The 26,026-nt window shown below is 42.7% G+C and overlaps 1 protein-coding gene across 3 annotated transcripts in view; it reads left to right on the top strand.

Moving 5' to 3' along the window:
* GRIK5 (glutamate ionotropic receptor kainate type subunit 5) overlaps positions 1 to 26,026 on the top strand; it is a 383,239-nt gene that overhangs the window by 322,550 nt on the left and 34,663 nt on the right. For all 3 annotated transcript variants that reach the window (XM_075328483.1, XM_075328484.1, XM_075328485.1), the window contains 2 exons: positions 7,201 to 7,314; positions 17,863 to 17,972. In XM_075328483.1, the coding sequence (XP_075184598.1) occupies positions 7,201 to 7,314; positions 17,863 to 17,972 (224 nt within the window). The remainder of the gene's footprint in view (positions 1 to 7,200; positions 7,315 to 17,862; positions 17,973 to 26,026) is intronic.

Here is a 26,026-nt window from a genome sequence, read left to right on the forward strand (position 1 = left end):
CAGGAGCAGATGTAGCAGAGCTGGAACAGAGGAGGTGTAATGGAAACCTGATGTAGTTGAGCTGGAACAGATGAGGTGTAATGGAGACCTGATGTAGCAGAGCTAGAACAGATGATTTGTTGTAATGGACACCTGATGTAGCAGATCTGGAACAGAGGAGGTGTAATGGAGACCAGATGTAGCAGAGCTGGAACAGAGGAGTTGTAATGGAGACCTGATGTTGCATAGCTGGAAAAGAATAGTTGTAATGGGCACCTGATGTAGCAGAGCTGGAACAGAGGAGGTGTAATAGAGACCTGATGTAGCAGAGCTGGAACAGAGAAGTTGTAATGGGCACCTGATGTAGCAGAGCTGGAACAGAGGAGGTGTAATAGAGACCTGATGTAGCAGAGCTGGAACAGAGAAGTTGTAATGGGCACCTGATGTAGCAGAGCTGGAACAGAGGAGGTGTAATAGAGACCTGATTGATGTAGCAGAGCTGGAACAGAGGAGGTGTAATAGAGACCTGATGTAGCAGAGCTGGAACAGAGAAGTTGTAATGGAGACCTGATGTAGCAGAGCTGGAACAGAGGAGGTGTAATAGAGACCTGATTGATGTAGCAGAGCTGGAACAGAGGAGGTGTAATAGAGACCTGATGTAGCAGAGCTGGAACAGAGAAGTTGTAATGGGCACCTGATGTAGCAGAGCTGGAACAGAGGAGGTGTAATAGAGACCTGATTGATGTAGCAGAGCTGGAACAGAGGAGGTGTAATAGAGACCTGATGTAGCAGAGCTGGAACAGAGAAGTTGTAATGGAGACCTGATGTAGCAGAGCTGGAACAGAGGAGTTGGTGTAATGGACATGTGTTATATAACAGGATTTCAGGGTATCAGATGGGATAAAAGTAAATCTATGAGGGCCACTTCACGTACGCATAATTAAACAGAGAGAAAAAGGGAGTGTTGAAAGGCCCATATGATGTAAGAAAACATGTACAGACTCCTTGTAAGTATCACAGCAATAATTTATTATACAAATATTAGTGAACAAGGAGACAGTAATCATGATAAATATTAAACATACATAAGTGCAGGAAAAATGTCCCAGAGAACAAGATGGTTCCCAGACCAAGGACCTCTGCTATGCAAATGGGTCCGTAGCAATCCCATATCAAAGGGTTATAATCTAAAGCATCACTAAGATTGCCGCTTACCCATAGATAAAGTGCAGTAGTGCTTTGGCAAATGCCAGGATAGAGGTCCGGTGCAGAGGAGGAGACCCCAACGCGTTTCGCTGCGTCTGCTTCTTCGGGGGGCAGTGTGTGACTGGTGTACCTCTGAGTCCGACCATATATGCTCCACAAATAATGGAGAGTGCCATCACCCGCGCCGCATGCGTCCCGGCATGCGTCCGCCATTCGCCCATCACTTCCGGGTCTCATTGGCGGAAGTGACTCATTCGTGACGTCACCTCCCACCGCTAGAGAAATCCTCAGTGTGGGCGAGATAGGGAACGGCAGGAGGCATGCGCCGCAGACATCTCCATTGTGGGTAAGGAAGTGGGCGTCCCCAGCTTCACAAGCCCATCCTAAACATGGTGGGAGCGACGTCACCACCGGGCCACATTAAACAATCATAGATATACGAGCGGGTAGGACAAAAACATCATAAGGACAAGATGTGAAGTCCACTCCAGTCCTGCAGGTATATAGGTAGATCAATGTGGATCGTGGTGACAAGGCTCCAAAATCATAAGCCCATGTAGGAAACGGAGCATATATGGGAAATATACAGGGGTGGTCCAATAGTAAATGTAAAGTATTGAATATGAACTCTCATACTGAGAAGCATTGATGAAAAAACAGCCATTTCCATATACATCAGGTAGTGCACATATAAAAAAGAGAGAAGCTGATATACAATAATAGATCCACATAGTTCTTCTTATCACCCTCAGTGCATCTGAAGGTATGTAGTATATAGTATAGCTTGACTGTATATAATATATGCTCATCCTGATCCAGGTCTGGAATATTCACTGACCCAATCGGGAATTTCATATACATGAAAATGTTCAGAGGACCACAGAAGGATTCAGATACCTACAGCAAAGAGCCACACAAAGGGACAAAACAGAAAAGGAAAAGGAACAAACAATTAAAATCAATTAAAAGGCAACACATATGTGAAAAAATACACACATAAATTGCCCCCAGAGAGACAGAACAAAGTCAATTAAAAATAAATTGTTAGGTAGAGTACCGAATCTACAAAAAAGGCGAAAAGCTAAGTTTCTCATTGAGACCGTTCGGCGTCATAGTCCCCAGGCGAACGATCCAGGCACATTCCCTTTGGGCAAGTGTTTTACTGTAATCACCACCTCGCATCCCAAGGTGTACCACGTCAATGCCCCTCACTTTAAAGTGAGTTGGGTCACATCCGTGGCTCGCCTTGTGATGACGAGGTAGTGTAGTCAGGCATGGGTCATCAAAGTCCATACCAGAAGCTGCCATAATATTCCTCACATGTTCACGTGTGCGTAATCGTGGCTCCCGTGTAGTGAGTCCAATGTATATAAGGTTGCAACCACACGTGGCATAGTAAACCGCATTACTAGTACGGCAAGTAATGTGGTGACGAATCTGATATTCTCGACCGCCATCCGCGGAAGAGAAAGAAGTCGCTCTAATCATATTACTCCTCCAATACCTCCACTGTTTCCATCTCGGATATCTCAGGGCCGTTGTTTCGCACCTCCTTCTGGGCATGCAATTTCTGAAGGACAATCTTTCGTGAAAATAAATTTAGATCTTTAAGTGCTGTAAAATAATCAAAACTATTATTAGGCACGAAAGACAGACCCAGTTCCAAGACTTCTTTCTGAGATTTAGAAAGTATAGTGTCAGAAAGGTTAATCACCTCCAAGTTGTTATTTTTACTCTTGCTCTTTTTGTCCACTGATTCAGGAGGGGTGATCTTCCTTTTAATGGGCCCAGACGCCAGTTGTTATTCTTGCTGTTACCCCATTTGCTAATCAAGGGGGTTGTAAAGCCTCTCTGGATTCGGAGATCCTCATCCAAGGATGAGAGAGAGGAAGCCGACAGGGACTGAGAATGGTCCAGGGTTGCTACCACCTTCTTTTTCCTCTGGTTTTTCTGGAGGTGCTTCCATCTATAGACAGAATTGTGTCACGCTCCCCGTGTCCCAGCACCACTCCTTACCCACTGATCCACTCCATGTGTCCACCAGTCATGGCTGCCGCTCCCGCTCATGCTCTCCTGTGTCCTGCTCCTGGTCTTATGAGTCTGACTCTGAGTATTAGCCACATGGTTCTGTATAGGACCGGGCCGCGCCCACTCTCCTGGTCTTATAGGCCCAGCACACCTGAAGCAGGAAATGACATGGGGCTGTGCTGGGTATATAAGACTTGCCTTTCCATGTGGGCGGGGCCTGATCAACGTGTCTTGTAGCATAGTCTATTGTGGGATTCTGGTTAGTAGGGAGGAGATGTCAGGTCCAGAGAGGTAGATCTGTGTGTCATCGGCACTTTACATTTACTATTGGACCACCCCTGTATATTTCCCATATATGCTCCGTTTCCTACATGGGCTTATGATTTTGGAGCCTTGTCACCACGATCCACATTGATCTACCTATATACCTGCAGGGCTGGAGTGGACTTCACATCTTGTCCTTATGATATTTTTGTCCTGCCCGCTCGTATATCTATGATTGTTTAATGTGGCCCGGTGGTGACGTCGCTCCCACCATGTTTAGGATGGGCTTGTGAAGCTGGGGACGCCCACTTCCTTACCCACAATGGAGATGTCTGCGGCGCATGCCTCCTGCCGTTCCCTATCTCGCCCACACTGAGGATTTCTCTAGCGGTGGGAGGTGACGTCACGAATGAGTCACTTCCGCCAATGAGACCCGGAAGTGATGGGCGAATGGCGGACGCATGCGGCGCACGTGATGGCACTCTCCATTATTTGTGGAGCATATATGGTCGGACTCAGAGGTACACCAGTCACACACTGCCCCCCGAAGAAGCAGATGCAGCGAAACGCGTTGGGGTCTCCTCCTCTGCACCGGACCTCTATCCTGGCATTTGCCAAAGCACTATTGCACTTTATCTATGGGTAAGCGGCAATCTTAGTGATGCTTTAGATTATAACCCTTTGATATGGGATTGCTACGGACCCATTTGCATGGCAGAGGTCCTTGGTCTGGGAACCATCTTGTTCTCTGGGACATTTTTCCTGCACTTATGTATGTTTAATATTTATCATGATTACTGTCTCCTTGTTCACTATTATTTGTATAATAAATTATTGCTCTGATACTTACAAGGAGTCTGTACATGTTTTCTTACATCATATGGGCCTTTCAACACTCCCTTTTTCTCTCTGTTTAATAATGGACATGTGATGTAGCAGAGCTGGAACTGAGGCATTGTTGTAATGGATACTAGATGTAGCAGAGCTGGAACAGAGGAGTTGGTGTAATGGACATGTGATGTAGCAGAGCTGGAACTGAGGCATTGTTGTAATAGGCATGCGATGTAGCAGAGCTGGAACAGAGGAGTTGTAATGGACACCTGATGTAGCATAGCTGGAACAGAAGAGTTGTTGCAATGGAGACCTGATGTAGCAGAGCTAGAACAGATGATTTGTTGTAATGGAGACCTGATGTATCAGAGCTTAGAATAGAGGATCTATTGTAATGGAGGCCTGATGTAGCAGAACTGGAACAGAGACGTTGTAATGGATACCTGTTGTAGCAGAGCTGGAACAGCATACGTTTTGTACTGGATATGTGATGTAGCAGATCTGGAACAGGGAATGGTTGTAATGGAGACCTGATGTAGCAGGGCTAGAAAAGAGGATTTGTTGTAATGGGGACCTGATGTAGCAGAGTTAGCACAAAGGAGTTGTTGTAATGGAGACCTGATGTAGCAGAGCTGGAACAGGAGAGTTGTAGTGGTGGCCCAGATTGGACTTGGTGAAAAGAAGAATAAAGTAGTGTCAGAAATGGCAGCTACCTGAATACAAAGGCAGCTTCCCGCCGACCTCAATTTAAATGACCTAGACATGATGGTATCAAAGTATGTTGAGTTGTACTGCCTAGCATAAGATATTTTTCAGGTCCCTAACAATTTCTGGATAATTAGGTGATTTCAGCTCTGAAGCCTGCTGTATTATGAATGCAGCTCTGAAATATAATCTAGAATGTACATGCCATGTAATAAAAATTTAATATACTGTACACTTTATGGATCTTCAAGGAAAGAACAGTCAACAGCAGAAATCCTGCATGCTGATGGTTTCTAAGTATCACCAAGAGATATTTTTGCTGAATGCAGAATGAACAGATTAAGAGGGTGACTATTTGGTATATGTAGTACTTGGAAACCATCAGTAAGCAGGTTTGCGGCTTGCATAGATCAGGATGACTATTTGGTATATGTAGTATTTGGAAACTATCAGTAAGCAGGTATGCTGCTTGCATAGATCAAGAGGATGACTATCTGGTACATGTAGTACTTGGAAACCATCAGTAAGCAGGTATGCTGCTTGTGTGGATCAGAAGGATGACTATTTGGTACATGTAGTACTTGGAAACCATCAGTAAGCAGGTATGCTGCTTGTGTGGATCAGAAGGATGACTATTTGGTACATGTAGTACTTGGAAACCATCAGTAAGCAGGTATGCTGCTTGTATAGATCAGGAGGATGACTATTTGGTACATGTAGTACTTGGAAACCATCAGTAAGCAGGCATGCTGCTTGTATAGATCATGAGGATGACTATTTGGTACATGTAGTACTTGGAAACCATCAGTAAGCAGGTATGCTGCTTGTGTGGATCAGAAGGATGACTATTTGGTACATGTAGTACTTGGAAACCATCAGTAAGCAGGTATGCTGCTTGTATAGATCAGGAGGATGACTATTTGGTACATGTAGTACTTGGAAACCATCAGTAAGCAGGCATGCTGCTTGTATAGATCATGAGGATGACTATTTGGTACATGTAGTACTTGGAAACCATCAGTAAGCAGGTATGCTGCTTGTATAGATCAGGAGGATGACTATTTCTTACATGTAGTAGTAGTAAACCATCAGTAAGCAGGCATGCTGCTTGCATACATCAGGAGGATGACTATTTGGTACATGTAGTACTTGGAAACCATCAGTAAGCAGGTATGCTGCTTGTATAGATCAGGAGGATGACTATTTCTTACATGTAGTAGTAGTAAACCATCAGTAAGCAGGCATGCTGCTTGCATACATCAGGAGGATGACTATTTGGTACATGTAGTACTTGGAAACCATCAGTAAGCAGGTATGCTGCTTACATAGATCAGGAAGATGACTATTTCTTACATGTAGTATTTGGAAACCATCAGTAAGCAGGTATGCTGTTTGCATAGATCAGGAGGATGACTGTTTGGTACATGTTGTACTTGGAAACCATCAGTAAGCAGGTATGCTGCTTGCATAGATCAGGAGGATGACTATTTGATACATGTAGTACTTGGAAACCATCAGTAAGCAGGTATGCTGCTGTTCACTGATCGGCATTCTCTAGGCTGGTGCAATCTAGGCAAATAACACAGGTGTGCTATGCTATGGCCCCAGCGTACTACAAGGGTCATGTTGACGGTTGCTGCATCTTTCCTTCCACCTATAAGCACAATATTACAGTTTACATACAAAACAATAGAAAGTTAATATGACTGGCATCACATCATCATCTCCAGGGCTGCAGGAGAGGGGGCAAGAGCCGGGAATCAGATGGAGTAAAGCAATCTACGTGCGATAGCTAGTTAGCAGTAATAAGGATGTTAGTGGCGGGGGTTGGGTGCGAGAAATGAGTGAGAGGTAAATGATACGGCCAGACGCTGCCCAAGCCTCATTACCCGTAAACAACCCATGATGAAACGCACACACCTGACGGACAATTTATTAGCGCATTCATCTTGATAATCTACATTTCCATCAATTGGAGACATCGCACCCGTCGTGCCCACGTCTTCAGGCCGTAACTTCGGCTTCAGTATCCATCTCTGAAGACAAAGACTTCAGTCGCCTATTACAAAGCAATGGATGGCTATCTGGGATGATAGCTAATGAGGATAGCCTCCAGTTTTCTATGACAGCCATTATTTCTCATTAACGGGCCATTTTTTTTCTTTTTTTTTTTTCCTCTTCCCGCAGAAGGCAGACCTGGCAGTCGCTGCGTTCACCATCACGGCTGAGAGAGAAAAAGTGATCGACTTTTCCAAACCTTTCATGACCTTGGGGATCAGTATTCTGTACCGGGTCCAAATGGTAGGTACCTACTTGTACCCATGTCCTAATACCAATCATCCCCCTTTTCCTTGCATGTAATTAATGTGTATTTGTGCCTAAAAGACCTCACAAAGAGCAAGTCAGAAGATAATTACTTTCCTTGCAAAACACATCCAAAAAAATCTAATCATCCGATAAATCTACTCATCCTTTAAAAAAGACTTGTCACCAGCTCAAAAGTTATTGCTTCTATGGTATTCCCGCTACTCTCCAGAGTTTTCAGATTTTTGTTTTTTTAAAATCCGCCATACGGTTCCGGAAATATTAGCTTTTTTGTTTAGTGCTAATTTCTATGGTAGCTCATTGGCTGATTATGCAGAGACACGCCCTAGAGGATCCTGTAAGCACCGCCTTCTTGTAAAAAGTCCCATATCTCTGGAACCGTATGGTGGATTTTAAAAAAATAAAAACGGTACTATTCCGGGGAACAGTGGGAATAAAATAAAAGTACAACTGGGCTCCTTTGACAGGTTCTTTTTAAAAAGTTTTACATTATGTAAATTTAAAGCACCAATAGATTTGGATACCCACCTGTCTAGCTGATTGACAAATTGACAAATGGTAGGTACCTACTTGTACCCATGTCCTAATACCACTCGCCCCCCTTTATCTTGCATGTAATTAATGTGTATTTGTGCCTAAGAGACCTCACAAAGAGCAAGTCAGAAGACAATTACTTTCCTTGCAAAACACATCCAAAAAATCTACTCATCCTTTAAAAAATGACTTGTCACCAGCTCAAAAGTTATTGCTTCTATGGTATTCCCGCTACTCTCCAGAGTTTTCAGATTTTTGTTTTTTTAAAATCCGCCATACGGTTCCGGAAATATTAGCCTTTTTGTTTAGTGCTAATTTCTATGGTAGCTCATTGGCTGATTATGCAGAGACACGCCCCAGAGGATCCTGTAAGCACCGCCTTCTTGTAAAAAGTCCCATATCTCTGGAACCGTATGGTGGATTTTAAAAAAATAAAAACGGTACTACTCCGGGGAACAGTGGGAATAAAATAAAAGTACAACTGGGCTCCTTTGACAGGTTCTTTTTAAAAAATTTTACATTATGTAAATTTAAAGCACCAATAGATTTGGATACCCACCTGTCTAGCTGATTGACAAATTGACAAATGGTAGAAACCTACTTGTACCCATGTCCTAATACCACTCGCCCCCCTTTATCTTGCATGTAATTAATGTGTATTTGTGCCTAAGAGACCTCACAAAGAGCAAGTCAGAGGAAAATTAACTTCCCCGCAAAACACATAAAAAAATCTACTCATCCAATAAATCTACTCATCCTTTAAAAAAGACTTGTCACCAGCTCAAAAGTTATTGCTTCTATGGTATTCCCGCTACTCTCCAGAGTTTTCAGATTTTTGTTTTTTTTTAATCCGCCATACGGTTCTGGAAATATTAGCCTTTTTGTTTAATGCTAATTTTTATGGTAGCTCATTGGCTGATTATGCAGAGACACGCCCCAGAGGATCCTGTAAGCACCGCACTCTTGTAAAAAGTCCCATATCCCTGGAACCGTATGGCAGATTTTAAAAAAATAAAAACGGTACTACTCAAGGGAACAGTGAGAATAAAATAAGAGTACAACTGGGCTCCTTTGACAGGTTCTTTTTGAAAAGTCCCGCATTAAGCACCAATAGATTTGGATACACACCTGTCTAGCTGACAGGATCCCCCACCAATCCAGAGAATGGGGATCTGAAATGTCCCATTGGAATGGAATGGGGGCTAAAATCCAAAAGACCCCTTTTTTATGATCAGTAGAGGTCTCAACGATCAGCTAGTTATAACTTTTGAAGGTGGGCATAACCCCTTTAAGCATTTGTCCGCCTGTACTGCAAACACTATAGGCTTAATCTATCAAAACTGTCTCAGAGAAAATGTGCTATTTGCACACAGCAACCAATCAGAAGCCAACTTTGTATTTCAAAAAGGGTCTAAAATGAAAAATAAAAAGAAACAAGACTATTCATACCATGCCTCACAGCCCTTGTCCATATGCTGTTTTAGAGCCTCTTGGATGGAGGATTTGGCATTTCTAACATGGGCATGTGCATCTTTTCCTAATGATCAGCAGCTGGACATTGATCCTCTAATACAGGGGTGGACACATGAGAGACCATGACTGGCGCAGAGGCTGAACTAATAGGCAGACATTAATTCTGCTCAATATTAATATGTTAAATTTAATAAAAAATAATAATTATCACTTAATAATGAGCAGAATTAAGTAGGCTGACATCTTCTATATACTGTATAAGCCCCCACACAGCTCCCCTATATACAGCATGTGCCCTCACATAACACCCTACATACAGGATAAGCCCTCACATAGCCCCCTATATACAGTATGAGCCCCCACATAGCTCCCTATTTACGGTATGATCCCACACTCAGCCCCACTATAAACAGTATGAACCCCTATCATAGCCCCATATATACAGTATGAGCCCCAAACCCCCTATATACAGTATGAGCCCCCACACGGCCTTTTATATATGGTATTAGGGCCCACACGGCCTCATATACAATATGAGTCCCCACACAGCCTCCTATATACAGTATAAGACATCACATAGCCCCACTATATACAATGTGAGCCCCCATATACTCCTTCTATATACAGTTTGAGCCCCCACATCATATGAGCCCACACTCAGCCTACCTATACACAGAATAAGCGCCCACATAGCCCCTAAATACAGCGTGAGCCCCCACATAACCCCCTATATACGGTACTTTTTCCCACATAGCCCCTCTATATACAATATAATCCTCCATATAGCCCCTCTATATACAATGTGAGCCCCCACATACTCATTCTATATACAGTGTTTGCCCCCACATAACCCCTCTATATACAGTGTGAGCCCCCACATAGCCTCCTGTATACAGTGTGAGCCCACACATTGCCCCTCTATATATAGTACATGCCCCCACATAACCCCTCTATATAGTGTGAGTCCCCACATAGCCTCCTATATACAGTGTGAGCCCACACATAATCCCTCTATATACAGTGTGAGCCCCCACATAACCCCTCTATATACAATGAGAGCCCCCACATAGCCTCCTATATACAGTGTGAGCCCCCACATAGCCCCTCTATATACAGTGCGAACCCCCACATGGCCTCCTATATACTTTATGAGCCCCCAAATAGACTTCTAAATACCTGCAAACATCCCACATGAAAAAGACACACACACACACACACACACCTGACTCCCGTTTCCGTGCTGCTCTGCTTCGGCCTCCGGTGCATGGACACTCCGCACAGCGCACACTATGATGTGCCTCACGCTAATTGGTGGAAGACAGAGCCAGTGGCTCCTTCTCCACCATCGTATTCACCTGTTGTCTGCATCCTCTGGATACAAATATCGGTGACGTCGGGTGACAGGGAAGTTATGGTGCAGCTCGCGGTCCACAGTTTTCAGTTGGGGTTTGCTTGAGACTTTGGTGATAGTTTTAATAAATGAGGTGCTATATGACATTACGGTATGTCCCCCACTTTACCCATTATGCCATTATTACCATGCATAAACTCTACCGCCAAACCATGCACATATTCCACATCTGCGTTGCGATCATTTTGATAAATGAGCGTTTACATGTTGGTGACCCGCTTGCTTTCGTCTCGCAGACCCGTTCCGGCATGTCCTCCTCTTTACACCCAGCGACCTGTCTGCTCTGCGTACGATATATTCGCTTTACTCCAAGCCCTGCTTCATTTTTATTCCTCTTTGTGCCCTGCATTATTTATATGTAGATCCCTAACGGTGTAACTAGTCTTCCAAATGTACGAAGTGCGATCAAAAAGTTCCAAGACTCATCATTTATTTCAAAGAATGGTGGACATGCATCATTTTTATGCGCTGTCCCCTTCAAAGTAATCTCTCCCGAATGATATGCATTTGTCCCAATGTTCCTGCCACTTTCGGAAGCAATGTTAAAGAGACTTCAGCGATGATGGGACTAGGCTGTGCCAGAACATTATTTCGGATGTCTAAAAATGTCATCAATTTTTTTTCTTTTTTGTTACATTTTCAGGCAGAAGGCGATAAGGTCCCTATATGAGTCCTTCCCTCATCACCATCATGTGCCTAGTCCCTAACTGTCCCTCCACCTTACCCTGTATAGTGACAAGGCAAGGGAGTAAGACGCTAGACGTCACCGCTACTGTAATATAACATTGGAAGAAGGACAGGCTGGAGAACATACACAAAAGGATATGAAACCAACTTAATTGCTGCAGGCAAACACCAGGGCTGCAGACAACATGGCTCCAACAATATAACTGCAGCAGCAGATCTCCTGCAGCCACTAGAGCAGTTTTCCACCAACTCCAGTCTTCAGGAGCCACCAACAGTGCATGTTTTCAGGATTTCCTTAATATTGCAAAAGGGTTGGAATCATCACCTGTGCAGGTGATTAATTTACCACCTGTGCAATACTAAGAAAATCCTGAAAACATGCTCTGTTGGTGGCTCCTGGGGGCGGAAATTAGGGAACACTGCACTAGAGACTTAATCCCTCCAAGGTGGTGAGAATAGAACAGAATCTATTACCAGCATCAGGTGATGGATCATGTGACTATTTAAAGGGTAGAATAGAATGAATCTATTACCAGCATCAGGTGATGATCCATGTGATATTTAAAGAGCAGAATAGAATGAATATATTCCCGGCATCAGGTGATGGATCATGGGACTATTTAAAAGGTAGAATAGAATTAACCTATTACTGACATCAGATGATGATTCATGGGATTATTTAAAGGGCAGAATAGAATGAATGTATTACCGGCATCAGGTGATGGATCATGTTACTATTTAAAGGGCAGAATAAAATTAATCTGTTACTGGCATCAGGTGATGGATCATGTGACTAAAGGGCAAAATAGATTGAATCTATTACCGGCATCAAGGGATGGATCATGTGACTATTTAGAGGGCAAAATAGAATGAATTTGTTACCCGCATCAGATGATGATTCATGTGACTATTTAAAGGGCAGAATAAAATGAATCTATTACCGGCATCAGGTGATGGATCATGTGACTATTTAAAAGGTAGAATGGAATGAATCTATTACCGGCATCAAGTGATAGCTCATGTTACTATTTAAAGGGCAGAATAGAATGAATCTATTCCCTGCAACCGGTGATGGATTATGTGACTATTTTAAGGGCAGAACAGAATGAATCTGTTACCGACACCAGATGATAGATCATGTGACTATTTAAAGGGAATGGGAGTGTTCACGAACCAGCTGCAGCTGAGATCAACTAACTTGGAGCTTCCAGCAAGGAAAATGTCATTAACCCTTGCTGCACCAAAGCAATCACATATGAAATCGAGAGTCTCACAAGTTCATGTGAAGCTCAGATAACAGAGCTGCCACAAGTCTTCTAATGACGTGAGATACTTGTGACAATAACTCATACCTCAGAAAACAAGCCCTGATAAAGTCATGTCAACAGAAAAATACAAAACTATAACCCTAGGAAGACAAGGAGTAAAAAAAAAAATCAAAAAGAGAAAAAGCGAAGAGGGGTCCACTGAGACTCTTGCTCCGAACTACAGCCAGCTCTGCTATGGGGGTTTTTCAAAGTATCACGTAAACTTTCTTGATACTTCTTGTTCATCTGTCTTGGAAAGTTTTGGTTACACCTTGTATATATTCCGCATGTCTTCATACTGCTCTATCACACACAGTGAGAGACCACAACTGCCCAAGCCAGAATCGTGGGCACGAGTGGAGGAGTCTCATGGCCCCACGGGTCCTGATCATGTGCACATACCCTTGGGTTGGGGGGTTTGGACAGCATTAGGAGGGCCTACTCTATTTCTTCATATTCCGAAAATCTGGAATCGCCACCTTTAGATGATCACCAGGGAAAAATCTAGGAAAAGGTATAGAAAATCCTGCTCTCTATTATTAGAGGTCAATGCCATTCTGCTGCCACTAAAGCCATAAAGAAAAAGCAGTGTGAACCCAATTATTTCCATATTCCCTTTTGATGTTTGCTTTTGTCCTCCATCTTCATTTTTACCTTCTTTTCATCATAAACTAGACTAAAGTGGGCTTTACACACTGCGATATCGCCCGAATTTTGTCGTTGGGGTCACGGTTTTGGTGACGCACTTCCGCAATCGTTAGCGATATAGCTTTGTGTAACAGCGTTCAGCGATGTAAAATCGTCGCAAAAGCGTGATTTATCGCTAATCGGCTACACGGGTCCTAATTCCCAAAAATCGTTACTTCAGCAGTAACGAGGTTGTTCCTCGTTCCTGCGGCATCACACATCGCTGCGTGTGACGCCGCAGGAGCGAGGAACGTCTCCCTACCTGCCTCCCGGCCGCTATGCGGAAGGAAGGAGGTGGGCGGGATGTTACGTCCCGCTCATCTCCGCCCCTCCGCTGCGATTGGGCGGCGGTTCAGTGACGTCGCTGTGACGCCGCACGGACCGCCCCCTTAGAAAGGAGGCGGTTCGCCGGTCACAGCGACGTCGCCGGACAGGTAAGTATGTGTGACGGCTCTGGGCGATGTTGTGCGGCACGGGCAGCGATTTGCCCGTGTCGCGCAACAGATGGGGGCGGGTACGCACACTAGCGATATCGGGACCGATATCGCAGTGTGTAAAGTAGCCTTTAGTGTCTCGGCCGGTCCACAGATTGCTGGATAATGTGCTGACATACGAAAATAAATGTTTTAGGGCAAGTTTTAATTTAATTTAGGGCACAATTGTGCACGTAGATCAGCTATGACACTGCCTGATCCCAAATGCCCAATTTGTAGAAGTTCCCGTCCGTATTGAGAAGCCGGTTAATGAGAGGTAGAGAATACTTGTAGACACGTACAGTCCTCACACGCGATGAAACATGACATGTCCTCTACCTGATCTTTGCCATCGCTTCTTCCCGCTTCCTTTGAGTCATGACACCCTCATCATTTATTCAGAGCAGTGTCATGATCCTCCCGCAGGAGGAACTGACGAGTGGCCCATGCTTTTTAGGAAATAGACCAGGAATTTGCCAAGAGTTTTGCATCACCCTCGATACATTGAGTAGAATGAAAAATGTGTCCACAGCTCCTACACAGAACAATGTGTCTCCATGGTTCCTGGCTGTAGTCCTGCAGTCTTCCGTTTGACTGCTGAGTGCCACTGGGTACCGCCATGAAAGAGCAACACACCATGTCTGCCACTGGGTACCGCCATGAAAGAGCAACGCACCATGTCTGCCACTGAGTACCGCCATGAAAGAGCAATGCACCATGTCTGCCACTGGGTACCACCATGAAAGAGCAACGCACCATGTCTGCCACTGGGTACCACCATGAAAGAGCAACGCACCATGTCTGCCACTGGGTACCACCATGAAAGAGCAACACACCATGTCTGTCGCTGGGTACCACCATGAAAGAGCAATGCACCATGTCTGCCACTGGGTACCACCATGAAAGAGCAACGCACCATGTCTGCCACTGGGTACCACCATGAAAGAGCAACGCACCATGTCTGCCACTGGGTACCACCATGAAAGAGCAATGCACCATGTCTGCCACTGGGTACCACCATGAAAGAGCAATGCACCATGTCTGCCACTGGGTACCACCATGAAAGAGCAACGCACCATGTCTGCCACTGGGTACCACCATGAAAGAGCAATGTACCATGTCTGCCACTGGGTACCACCATGAAAGAGCAATGCACCATGTCTGCCACTGGGTACCACCATGAAAGAGCAACGCACCATGTCTGCCACTGGGTACCACCATGAAAGAGCAATGCACCATGTCTGCCACTGGGTACCACCATGAAAGAGCAATGCACCATGTCTGCCACTGGGTACCACCATGAAAGAGCAATGCACCATGTCTGCCACTGGGTACCACCATGAAAGAGCAATGCACCACCATTCTTAAAGGGGTCTTGGATGATAAATATTTGATTGTAGGTGGTGCCGCCAATAGAATAAGGGTATGGAGCCCCCATTCTGTCTAGTTGGAGCTTGATAAGGTCTGACCTATCTCCGTCAGTCCCATAGACAATGAATAGGGTGCGACCACGCAGACTAGGGGAACAATGGCTTATTACCCCAATCCTGGGACCTCCAATTGTCATTGATTTTGTAAATAGTGGGGTTATATGAGAGAGCGCCACTCCTGGCCAATGGCAGTGTTGCAGTATTAGTAGCAATACCTTTATGCTGTGACATAGATGGGAGTAACGCCCTTTATTGACACATCCATCAGTTTGTGCGGCCACTTCTGTCCTCTACATGTCCTCTCTCGTTCATACATCCACCTCCTCATCGATATTCATGTATCTGCTGTATACTGGTCCTCCAAGTCTTCCTCCTCCTCCTCATCCGTGCTGCAGCCACCCGTCTCCTTCACTTTATGGCTCTCCTGCATCTTCTACTTTCCTGTATATTATATGTGTGCTAAGATAATTGCTATAATACACACCTCAACTGCTGCAGAACCTCTTTTTGAAGATACGTAGGTGAGAGGGCTTTTTGCATACTAATCATTGATGTAAAAGGCCCTCTTCCTTTAAAAAAAAAAAAATCATCTAAGGGTGTGTGTTCTGCAGCAACTGAGATTCTTTTATGAGGTTCTGCAGCAGCTGAGATTTATATTATGAGATTTTTAAGCAACTGAGGTGTATTTTAAGGGTCTGCAACAGCTGAGGTGTTATATGTTCTCCTGCAGGAGCAGAGGTGTATATTATGATGTTTTGCAGCAGCTGAGGTGTATTATGATATTCTGCAGCAGCTGAGGTGTATTATGATATTCTGCAGCAGCTGAGGTGTATTATGATGTTCTGCAGCAGCTGAGGTGTATTATGATATTCTGCAGCAGCTGAGGTGTATTATGATATTCTGCAGCAGCTGAGGTGTATTATGATGTTCTGCAGCAGCTGAGGTGTATTATGATATTCTGCAGCAGCTGAGGTGTATTATGATATTCTGCAGCAGCTGAGGTGTACTATGATGTTCTGCAGCAGCTGAGGTGTACTATGATATTCTGCAGCAGCTGAAGTGTACTATGATGTTCTGCAGCAGCTGAGGCGTACTATGATATTCTGCAGCAGCTGAGGTATATTATGAGGTTCTGCAGCAGCTGAGGCGTACTATGATATTCTGCAGCAGCTGAGGTGTACTATGATGTTCTGCAGCAGCTGAGGTGTACTATGATATTCTGCAGCAGCTGAGGTGTACTATGATATACTGCAGCAGCTGAGGTGTACTATGATGTTCTGCAGCAGCTGAGGTGTATTATGAGGTTCTGCAGCAGCTGAGGTGTACTATGATATTCTGCAGGAGCTGAGATGGATTATGAGATTCTGCAGCAGCTGAGGTGTACTATGATGTTCTGCAGCAGCTGAAGTGTACTATGATGTTCTGCAGCAGCTGAGGTGTATTATGAGGTTCTGCAGCAGCTGAGGTGTACTATGATATTCTGCAGGAGCTGAGATGGATTATGAGATTCTGCAGCAGCTGAGGTGTACTATGATGTTCTGCAGCAGCTGAGGTGTACTATGATGTTCTGCAGCAGCTGAGGTGTATTATGATGTTCTGCAGCAGCTGAGGTGTATTATGAGGTTCTGCAGCAGTTGAGATGGATTATTCGGTTCTGCAGGAGCTGAGATGGATTATGAGATTCTGCAGCAGCTGAGGTGTACTATGATGTTCTGCAGCAGCTGAGGTGTATTATGATGTTCTGCAGCAGCTGAGGTGTATTATGAGGTTCTGCAGCAGTTGAGATGGCTTATTCGGTTCTGCAGGAGCTGAGACGGATTATGAGATTCTGCAGCTGCCAGAGTGTATATATACAATGTTTGGTTGGTGGCAGCTTGGTGCTAATTAAAGGAGTCCTCTTGTGACACATGTAAGTTATAGAAGTGTCCATATATATATATATATATAGCCATTACTATATTTCACACTGTTTTGCAGTTTCCCTTTTCATAAAGCCGCTGCCCGATGCATTTCGACAGTATTAGGCCACCCCTTTAAGAAGTTCTGCAGCAGGTGCAGCATATTGTGAGGTCCTGCAGTATCTGAGGAATGTATTAAGAGCTTCTGAGGAGTGGTATTACAAAGTTCCTTATTCACTGGGGCACAAAACACAATGCAGCTGCTGCAGAACTTCTTTTTTAGTGTGGGACTCTACATCTTAGTCAATATTGGTTTGCCCAGGCAAAAAAACCCAACTTTCCGCAAAAGTGGCTTGCAACGTACCGCCTTTACAGTAAGAGATAAGCAGCGCTTCTGTGCCACTGCTCATCTCAGGTTGTATCTATTAGACTCCCCATCCAGGATACTTCTTACACTGATATATTGTAATCTCTTCTGACTGCTAATACCTTCCCGCTCGATATTGTCATTGATGTGTACACCCTTCTCTCCGTGCTCTTTTCTGTATTGTACACCCGAACCCGCTCACTGTACCTCCTGTATACATATGTTCCCTCCTGTATATATTCCCATGTCTCCCACAGGGCCGGAAGCCTGGGTACTTCTCCTTTCTGGATCCTTTCTCTCCTGCTGTCTGGCTCTTCATGTTGTTGGCTTATCTGGCAGTCAGCTGTGTGCTGTTCTTGGCAGCCAGGTAATAATCCTTGTTTTACCAACCTCCCTGTGCACTGAATTGTATAACATCCTCTGTAATATGCCTTGTGTTCTGAGACATAATCACCTCCACTATACTGAGCTATGTGCACCTGCAAAGTAGTGAATGACCCATCTGCATCCTTAATGTTATTATTTTTGCACAATCCTCATTTGACAATGCACGTACCCAACCCTGTGCACCTGATATATTTTTAGTTTTGCCGACCTTTTATAAAATTTGAAACATTAACTATCTGTATGCTTGATATCTTGTATAATTTCCATTTGGACTAAATATCATCAGATATAAAGAGAGAGTATGCATACAAACATCACCATTTCTGCACACAAAAGTATAGGCCCTGGTGCCGTACCCATTGCGGTTCTCTAAATTATATTTGTTTCAAGGCACTGAAATATCGGAAGTTTTCAATTTATAAACAATGTGTTGTAGAATCTACTAAACTTTTAAGCTAATCAATAAAATGTTCTAACATATTTTACAATACCAATGAATGTAACTAAAGCTCAGTGCCACATTTTAGGTCCGTATTTGCATATTATTATATTCAAACAATGTTCTAACATTTTAGACATCTTGTATAATTTCTATTTGGACTAAAGATTATCAGATATAGAGATTTTACTTAGATACAGCGAGGATATGCATACAAACATCACTATTTCAGCACACAGAATTATAGGCTCTGGTTTCGGACCCTTTGCGGTTCCCTAAAATATATTTGTTTCCATTTAATATTAGAAGGCACTGAAATATCTGAAGTTTTCAATTTGTGTTGTAGAATCTACTGATTTTTAAGCTACTCAATACAATGTTCTAACATATTAGATATCTTGTATAATTTCCCTTTCGACTAAAAGTCATCAGATCTAGAGATTTTACTTAGATACAGCGAGAATATGCATACAAACATCACTATTTCTCCACACAGAATTATAGACTCTGGTGCCGGACCCATTGCGGTTCCTAAAATATATTTGTTTCCATTTAATATTAGAAGGCACCGAAATATCTGAAGTTTTCAATTTGTGTTGTAGAATCTACTGATTTTTAAGATAATCAATGCAATGTTCTAACATATTAGATATCTTGTATAATTTCCCTTTCGACTAAAAGTCATCAGATCTAGAGATTTTACTTAGATACAGCGAGAATATGCATACAAACATCACTATTTCTCCACACAGAATTATAGACTCTGGTGCCGGACCCATTGCGGTTCCTAAAATATATTTGTTTCCATTTAATATTAGAAGGCACCGAAATATCTGAAGTTTTCAATTTGTGTTGTAGAATCTACTGATTTTTAAGATAATCAATGCAATGTTCTAACATATTAGATATCTTGTATAATTTCCCTTTTGACTAAAAGTCATCAGACCTGGAGATTTTACTTGGATACAGTGAGAATATGCATACAAACATCACCATTTCTGCACACAGAATTATAGGGTCTGGTGCCGTACCCATTGCGGTTCCCTAAAATATATTTGTTTTCATTTTCTATTAGGAGGCACTGAAATATCTGAAGTTTTCAATTTATAAAAAATGTATTATAGAATCTACTGAATTTTAAGCTAATCAATGCCATGTTCTAACATGTTATACATTACCAATGAATGTAACTAAAGCTCATGCCATATTTTAGGTCAGTATTTGCATATTATCGTACTTAAACAATATTTTGTTTTGTTTTTTTTTTCAATTCTTAACTTTTTTTTTTACCAAAAAACATTTTTTGTCTTATCACTCTTTGGCTTTCATCTATTATTGCCCTTGATTAACTCTATTGATGGGAGCATTAGCATTACTTGAGTATAAAGGTTATCGCAGGCTACAGGAGGGTTAAAACTATTTGATCCTAAATATAGCACAGCTAAACCAGAATTATTACATATCTACAGTAACATATCAAATAGGTGGGAAGATACAGTATATGCAAGATATGCTTTGACAAATAGATATTCATGAGACACAGAAACAGAGAGATATGAAGTAGGTAAGTATAAATATAACAAGATGTCTTTATAAAGCAGTTAGATAGAAAGATAAATGCACTTAAATATATAATTTCATATTAAGTAGATATTTATTAAATGGATATTACAAAATAAAAAACATATATGAGAATAACTGGTATTTATGAGAGCTATAAGAAACTGAGTAAGGAAGTAGATAGATATACTGTATACCCATTAGCTAGAAATAGGTAAACGGATAATAGCTAGATCAAGAGATATTAGCTGTGAAAAAGACGATAGACGGATGTGAGATGGATAAATAGATATTTATCAGAGAGATACAAGAAACCGTATTAGACAGATATGAGATAGATAAATAGATGATTAATAACAAAGAATAAAATAATAAAAATATATATTTTTATTTATTGATGAGATAGTTATTAAATAGATCAATAGATATTAGATATGTAATAGAGAGATATTTATTAGAGAGGGATAAGCAAAAACAGACGGATAGATAAAAAGATAGTGATAGATATTATATAGTAACATATATATTAGGTAGATGGGTATTTTTGAATATATAATAAATGATAGATCACAGAAAGTAAACACATATCCTTTTATGTCATATCTTTTTTTGAGTGATACACAAAAGGGATGGGTAGATTTATGGACAGAGGGATGGATGATGGAGATATGGATGATGGAAGGATGGATGATAGATGGATGGATGAACGAAGGGATGGAAGGAGGGACGGATGGAGGGAGGGACGGACGGACAGAGGGACGGTCGGACTGACTGACGGAGGGATGGACTGACAGAGGGATGGATGGAGGGACGGACGGAGAGATGGAGGGAGGGATAGACTGAGGGAGAGCCGGGCGGACGGACTGACAGACAGAGGGATGGACAGAGGGATGGACTGATGAAGGGATGGATTGAGGGAGGAACGGAGAGATGGAGGGATGGATGGAGGCAGGACCGGACGGTGGGACGGACTGTCGGTGGGACGGACTGTCGGGACGGACTGTCGGTGGGACGAACTGTCGGTGAGACGGACTGTCGGTGAGACGGACTGTCGGTGGGACGGACTGACGGAGGGAGGGAGGGCCGGAAGGTGGGACGGACAGACGGAAGGACGGACGGATGGAGGGAGGGACGGAGAAAGGGAGGGACAGACAGACGGACGGATGGAGGGACGGACGGACAGAGGAATGGACAGACTAATGGAGGGATGGACAGATGGACAGATGGAGAGAAGGACGGATACAGAGATGGATGGATAGATGGATACAGATGGCTGGATGGATGGATACAGAGGTGGATGGATGGATACAGAGATGGATGGATACAGATGGATAAAGATGGATAGATAGAGAGATGGATATGAAAGAGTTGATAGATTTCACTTCTTTATTGCTCAGGATTGGTGACTGAGGAAACTGGTGTCTTTGTACGTGTTGGTGGAGCGGGTGTCTTTGTACGTGCTGGTGGAGTGGGTGTCTTTGTACGTATTGGTGGAGCGGTTGTCCTTGTACGTGTTGGTGGAGCGGTTGTGCTTGTCCGTGGTGGTGTTGGGTGCAGACAGGACCTCCCATCTTGCGATCAGCAGCTCCTGGGATCACTCTCCTATTCATCCGTCCTGATTACCTCTCCGTCTTGTTTTTTGAGGATGCAATTGACCTTTTCTCTGGAAACACAGAAATTCAGTGAATCGATTACTTTTGTCTGACTGAAAGCAATAATTGCTCTACTAACACCTAAAAGAACTGGTGATTTGTCATTATATTGAGTGACTGAATGTAAGAAAATACTGAAATATAAACTGTGTAAAACCCAGAACATCACAGATATCCTGTAGAACAGCACGTAGAGGATCAGACACAATGGAGGAGACTTACGATTACTACTTACATTGTTTCTTTTGTGGATATTAGACATTGTCTGCGCGCAGTGTACAAGATTCTGTGTATATAATATAATATCAGATATATTCTTACCTTCTCTTTATCACTGAACAGCCTATAAACCTAAACTATAATATTACCGGAGTTTTCTGTCTCCAGAATTATTAAGATGCCTCCTCTTGGCATGTGTCAGCAAAACATAGGAGGTAGCCGCCCAAACGTCAATGTCTAAACTTTTAAAAGGGGTTTTCCCAAAATTGCAAGTGTTAAAGTAAGGAAAGAGTTAATGTCTTCAGGCCAGCCAAACTGTTCTTGGGGTATGAGATTTCACTTTTGGAACAAAGACTTGTTTAGGGGATGTGGCTGAGCTGGGTAGATGCTGGGAGTATCATTACTTACTATGCAGTTATGTATTCTATTATTTGCTATCATGTAAGAAACACCTAGATTTATGCACGGTATGCCTATATTTCTGAGGACTATAAAAGATTTGTTTCTCCTTAAAATCATTTGGAGAGCTTTGGAAATTACATGCCTGTGCATTTTTTTAATTCTCATGAATCCTAGAAACTTATAATTGGAGTAAGAAGTACTTCTACATCAATATTTCCCCTTTGCTTGATAAAAGGGATCATTTAGTGTTTACCCTTTAGCTGGGATCCACAAACAATCCCGTGATCATGGCTCCTGCACCCAAAGAGCCAGACTTTAATGTGGAAGAGGTACACAAGCTCGACTTCCACGCTTTTCATTATCCATGGAATGGAGCGAAAAAGTCATGCTCAGAGCTCCACTAATCCCATAGACAGTGAATGGTGCAGAGGTTCAAGATGGAGATCTGGAGAACCTCATTCTAGGGGATCCGGGACTCCGATTCTGAGATCGTTGGGGGTTGAACACCCAAACATAAGCCACCCAATATCAGTCAAACACCAAAGATCAGCAAGTTATTGCTTATTCTATAAACAGTTGGGAAAAATTTCTTTCCAATGTTGGAAAAAAACAGATTTTTCAAAACAGACAACAGCTTTGTTTCCACAACTTTTTTGCCAACGGATCTGTTCTAACGGATGATTACTGGTCATGTGAACTCGGGCTAACATGGATAAAAGTTCCCTGTTCCATTGATCGGTGCGGATCCAAGGTATTGGTGATAAATCATTTTCACCAGTCAGCCCCTATAATGATAAACTGTTATCTCTGCAATAAACTTCATCCGAACTTCTCCCTTTGCCATATTTTGGTGTCGATCAGACCTGCAATCTCTTGTAAAGTTGACAGATCTGTCCGCGCGACCGGGGAAGGTGTTGGAATAAATCGCACTCCAGTTTATGGAATCTCTTAAGATTTACAATATATTTGACCTATTCCGATTCATATCTGTTAAATGAAAACTTGTTAGGTGGCGGAGATGGAGGAACCCTGGAGGCGTGAAACACGGCTAATTTCCCTCTTACATTTCACAGTTGTTAGTTTTAGAATTTAGATCCGGGGAAGTTCCATTAAATGCATAATAAGTAGAGGTACGAAAACAAGGAGGGCCAGTAATAAGGTAAATTAGACGGCGGCAGACTCTCATATGTCACATAGCCGCAGGCTGAAAGAGACATACAGCCTAGGTGCTCCATCATTTGGCATATTCAGCATGTTTCTTTAACCCCTCGAGTTATTTTTTTTTTTGCCTTTCCGCATTTTTTGGACTTTTTTTTTGCAGGATGAGCTGTATTTCTTAATTTCACCGTTAATTACAACGAATTAATCGAATATATTTTCTATATTTTTTGGAACGTTGGAAAAAAAAAATATTTCCATATTGTTTCTAGGGTTCCACCGTACGATATAAGGGAGATCTTAAAATGGTTGTCCATCTCTGGGGACAATTTTTTTTTTTTGCTTAAATGCATGTATTTTGGGGCTGAAAATAATTTTTGCAGTTGGGTTTCATAAAAAATGATTTAAAGGCACTTTATTTCCATGCACAGTGAACTCTGATGTGGTCTGTGGCTAGAAATCAGCTGAGAGGAGCTAAAAATAACAGATAGAAAAAGTTGCAAACTTTCCCATTGGACATATAGGAAGAGCTCACTGATGGATTTTTAGTTAACTCACTTGTTCAGTTAATTAATTCTGCAGTCAACTTACTACTAATAATACTAATAGTGCTCTGCTAATGAGTAATAATGCCCAGAGTAACCCATCCATCAATAATAATATTCAGAGTGTCCCCCCATCAATAAAAATGCTTAAAGTGCCCCCCATCGATAATAATGCCCACAGCATCCCCTCATCAATAATAATGCTCCCAGTGTCTCCCCACCAATAAAAATGCCTAAAGTGCCCCCCATGATTTTGTCCCCCCCATTTATAATAATGGCCAGAGTGTCCTCCCCATCAGTAATAATGCCAAGAGTGTCCCCCCCCCATCGGTAATAATGGCCAGAGTGTCCCCCCCATCGGTAATAATGGCCAGAGTGTCCCCTCCCATCGGTAATAATGGCCAGAGTGTCCCCTCCCATCGGTAATAATGGCCAGAGTGTCCCCTCCCATCGGTAATAATGGCCAGAGTGTCCCCTCCCATTGGTAATAATGGCCAGAGTGTCCCCTCCCATCGGTAATAATGGCCAGAGTGTCCCCTCCCATCGGTAATCATGCCCACAGTGTCCCCCCTATTGGTAATAATGCCCACAGTGTCCCCTCCAATCAATAATAATGCCCACAGTGCCCCTCCATCGATAATAATGGCCAGAATGACCCCCATCAATAATAATGCCCAGAGTGTCCCCCATCAAAAATAATGCTCAGTGTCCCCCATCAATAATAATGCCATTCAATGCGGCTGAAAAATAATAATGCCGTTATTAGAAGTGGTAAGTGAAGTAATAGAAGTGTTTTCAGTCTTTGAGGCGTGCCGGAGCCGCTTCAGTCATCGCTGATTAATCTATATTTGAAGGTTAATGGTGTTGGTGGACCTGACAGTTTCCCTTAAACACACTAAAAATGACTCTTACAACTGGGTTTCATTAGAAGTTGTGCACTGGATTTTAAGTCTGTTTTTTGCATGCACATTGCTGGATGCAGAATGAGATTAACTAAGAATCAGTCACTGAGCTTGTTCTTATAGAAAATATCTAACTTTTTGTTTCTTACAGACTGCATTATGTGGTCAGTAAGCAACTAAGCTAACATCAGTAAAAGCCAGATAAAAGAGCTGCAAACTCTGTCTGGTAACTCGCTGACCGATTCCCACTTAACTCCTTCTACCCCCAACAATACACAGTACAACACAAAAGTGCAAATGGTGAAAATTTTTTAATGAAACCCATTTACAAAAATAATGTTGATCCCATAATATATGAATTTGTGGGGGATTCTTCCTTCCCCCCTTCCTTCTTTCTACTTCCTTCTTCCATCTCTCTTCTCCTTCCTTCTTTCTTCTTCCTCATTCGTTCTTTTTCCTCCATCCTTCCTTCTTTGTTCCTTATTCCTCCTTCCTTCTTTCTCCTTTCTTCTTCCACTTTCTTTCTTCCTGCTTCTTCCTCCTTCCTTCTTCCTCCAACCTTCTTCCTTCTTTTTTCCTCCATACATCTTCCTCCATCCTTGTTCCTCCATCCTTCTTCCCTCCTTTCTTCCTCCATTTTCTTCCTCATTCCTTTCTTCCTTTCTTTTTTCTTTCCTTTCTCCTTTCTTCTTTCTCCTTCCTTCTTCCATCTTCCTTCCTTCTTTCTCCTTCCTTCTTCCATCTTCCTTCCTTCTTCCTCCTTCCTTCTTCCTCCTTCCTTCAACCTTCTACCTCCTTCTTTTTTCCTCCATACATCTTCCTCCATCCTTGTTCCTCCATCCTTCTTCCCTCCTTCTTTCTTCCTCCTTCTTTCTTCCTCATTCCTTAGTCTTTCTTCCTTTTTTTTCTTTTCTTTCTCCTTCCTGCCTTCTTTCTCTTCCTTCCTTCTTTCTCCTTCCTTTCTTCTGTCTCCTTCCTTCCTTCTTTCTCCTTCCTCCTTCCTCCAACCTTCTTCCTCCTTCTTTTTTCCTCCATACATCTTCCTCCATCCTTGTTCCTCCATCCTTCTTCCCTCCTTCTTTCTTCCTCCTTTTTCTTCCTCATTCCTTAGTCTTTCTTCCTTTCTTTTTTTCTTTTCTTTCTCCTTCCTTCCTTCT

The sequence above is a fragment of the Anomaloglossus baeobatrachus genome, chromosome 11 (genome assembly GCF_048569485.1).
Source record: "Anomaloglossus baeobatrachus isolate aAnoBae1 chromosome 11, aAnoBae1.hap1, whole genome shotgun sequence".
NCBI classification, from domain to species: Eukaryota; Metazoa; Chordata; class Amphibia; order Anura; family Aromobatidae; genus Anomaloglossus; species Anomaloglossus baeobatrachus.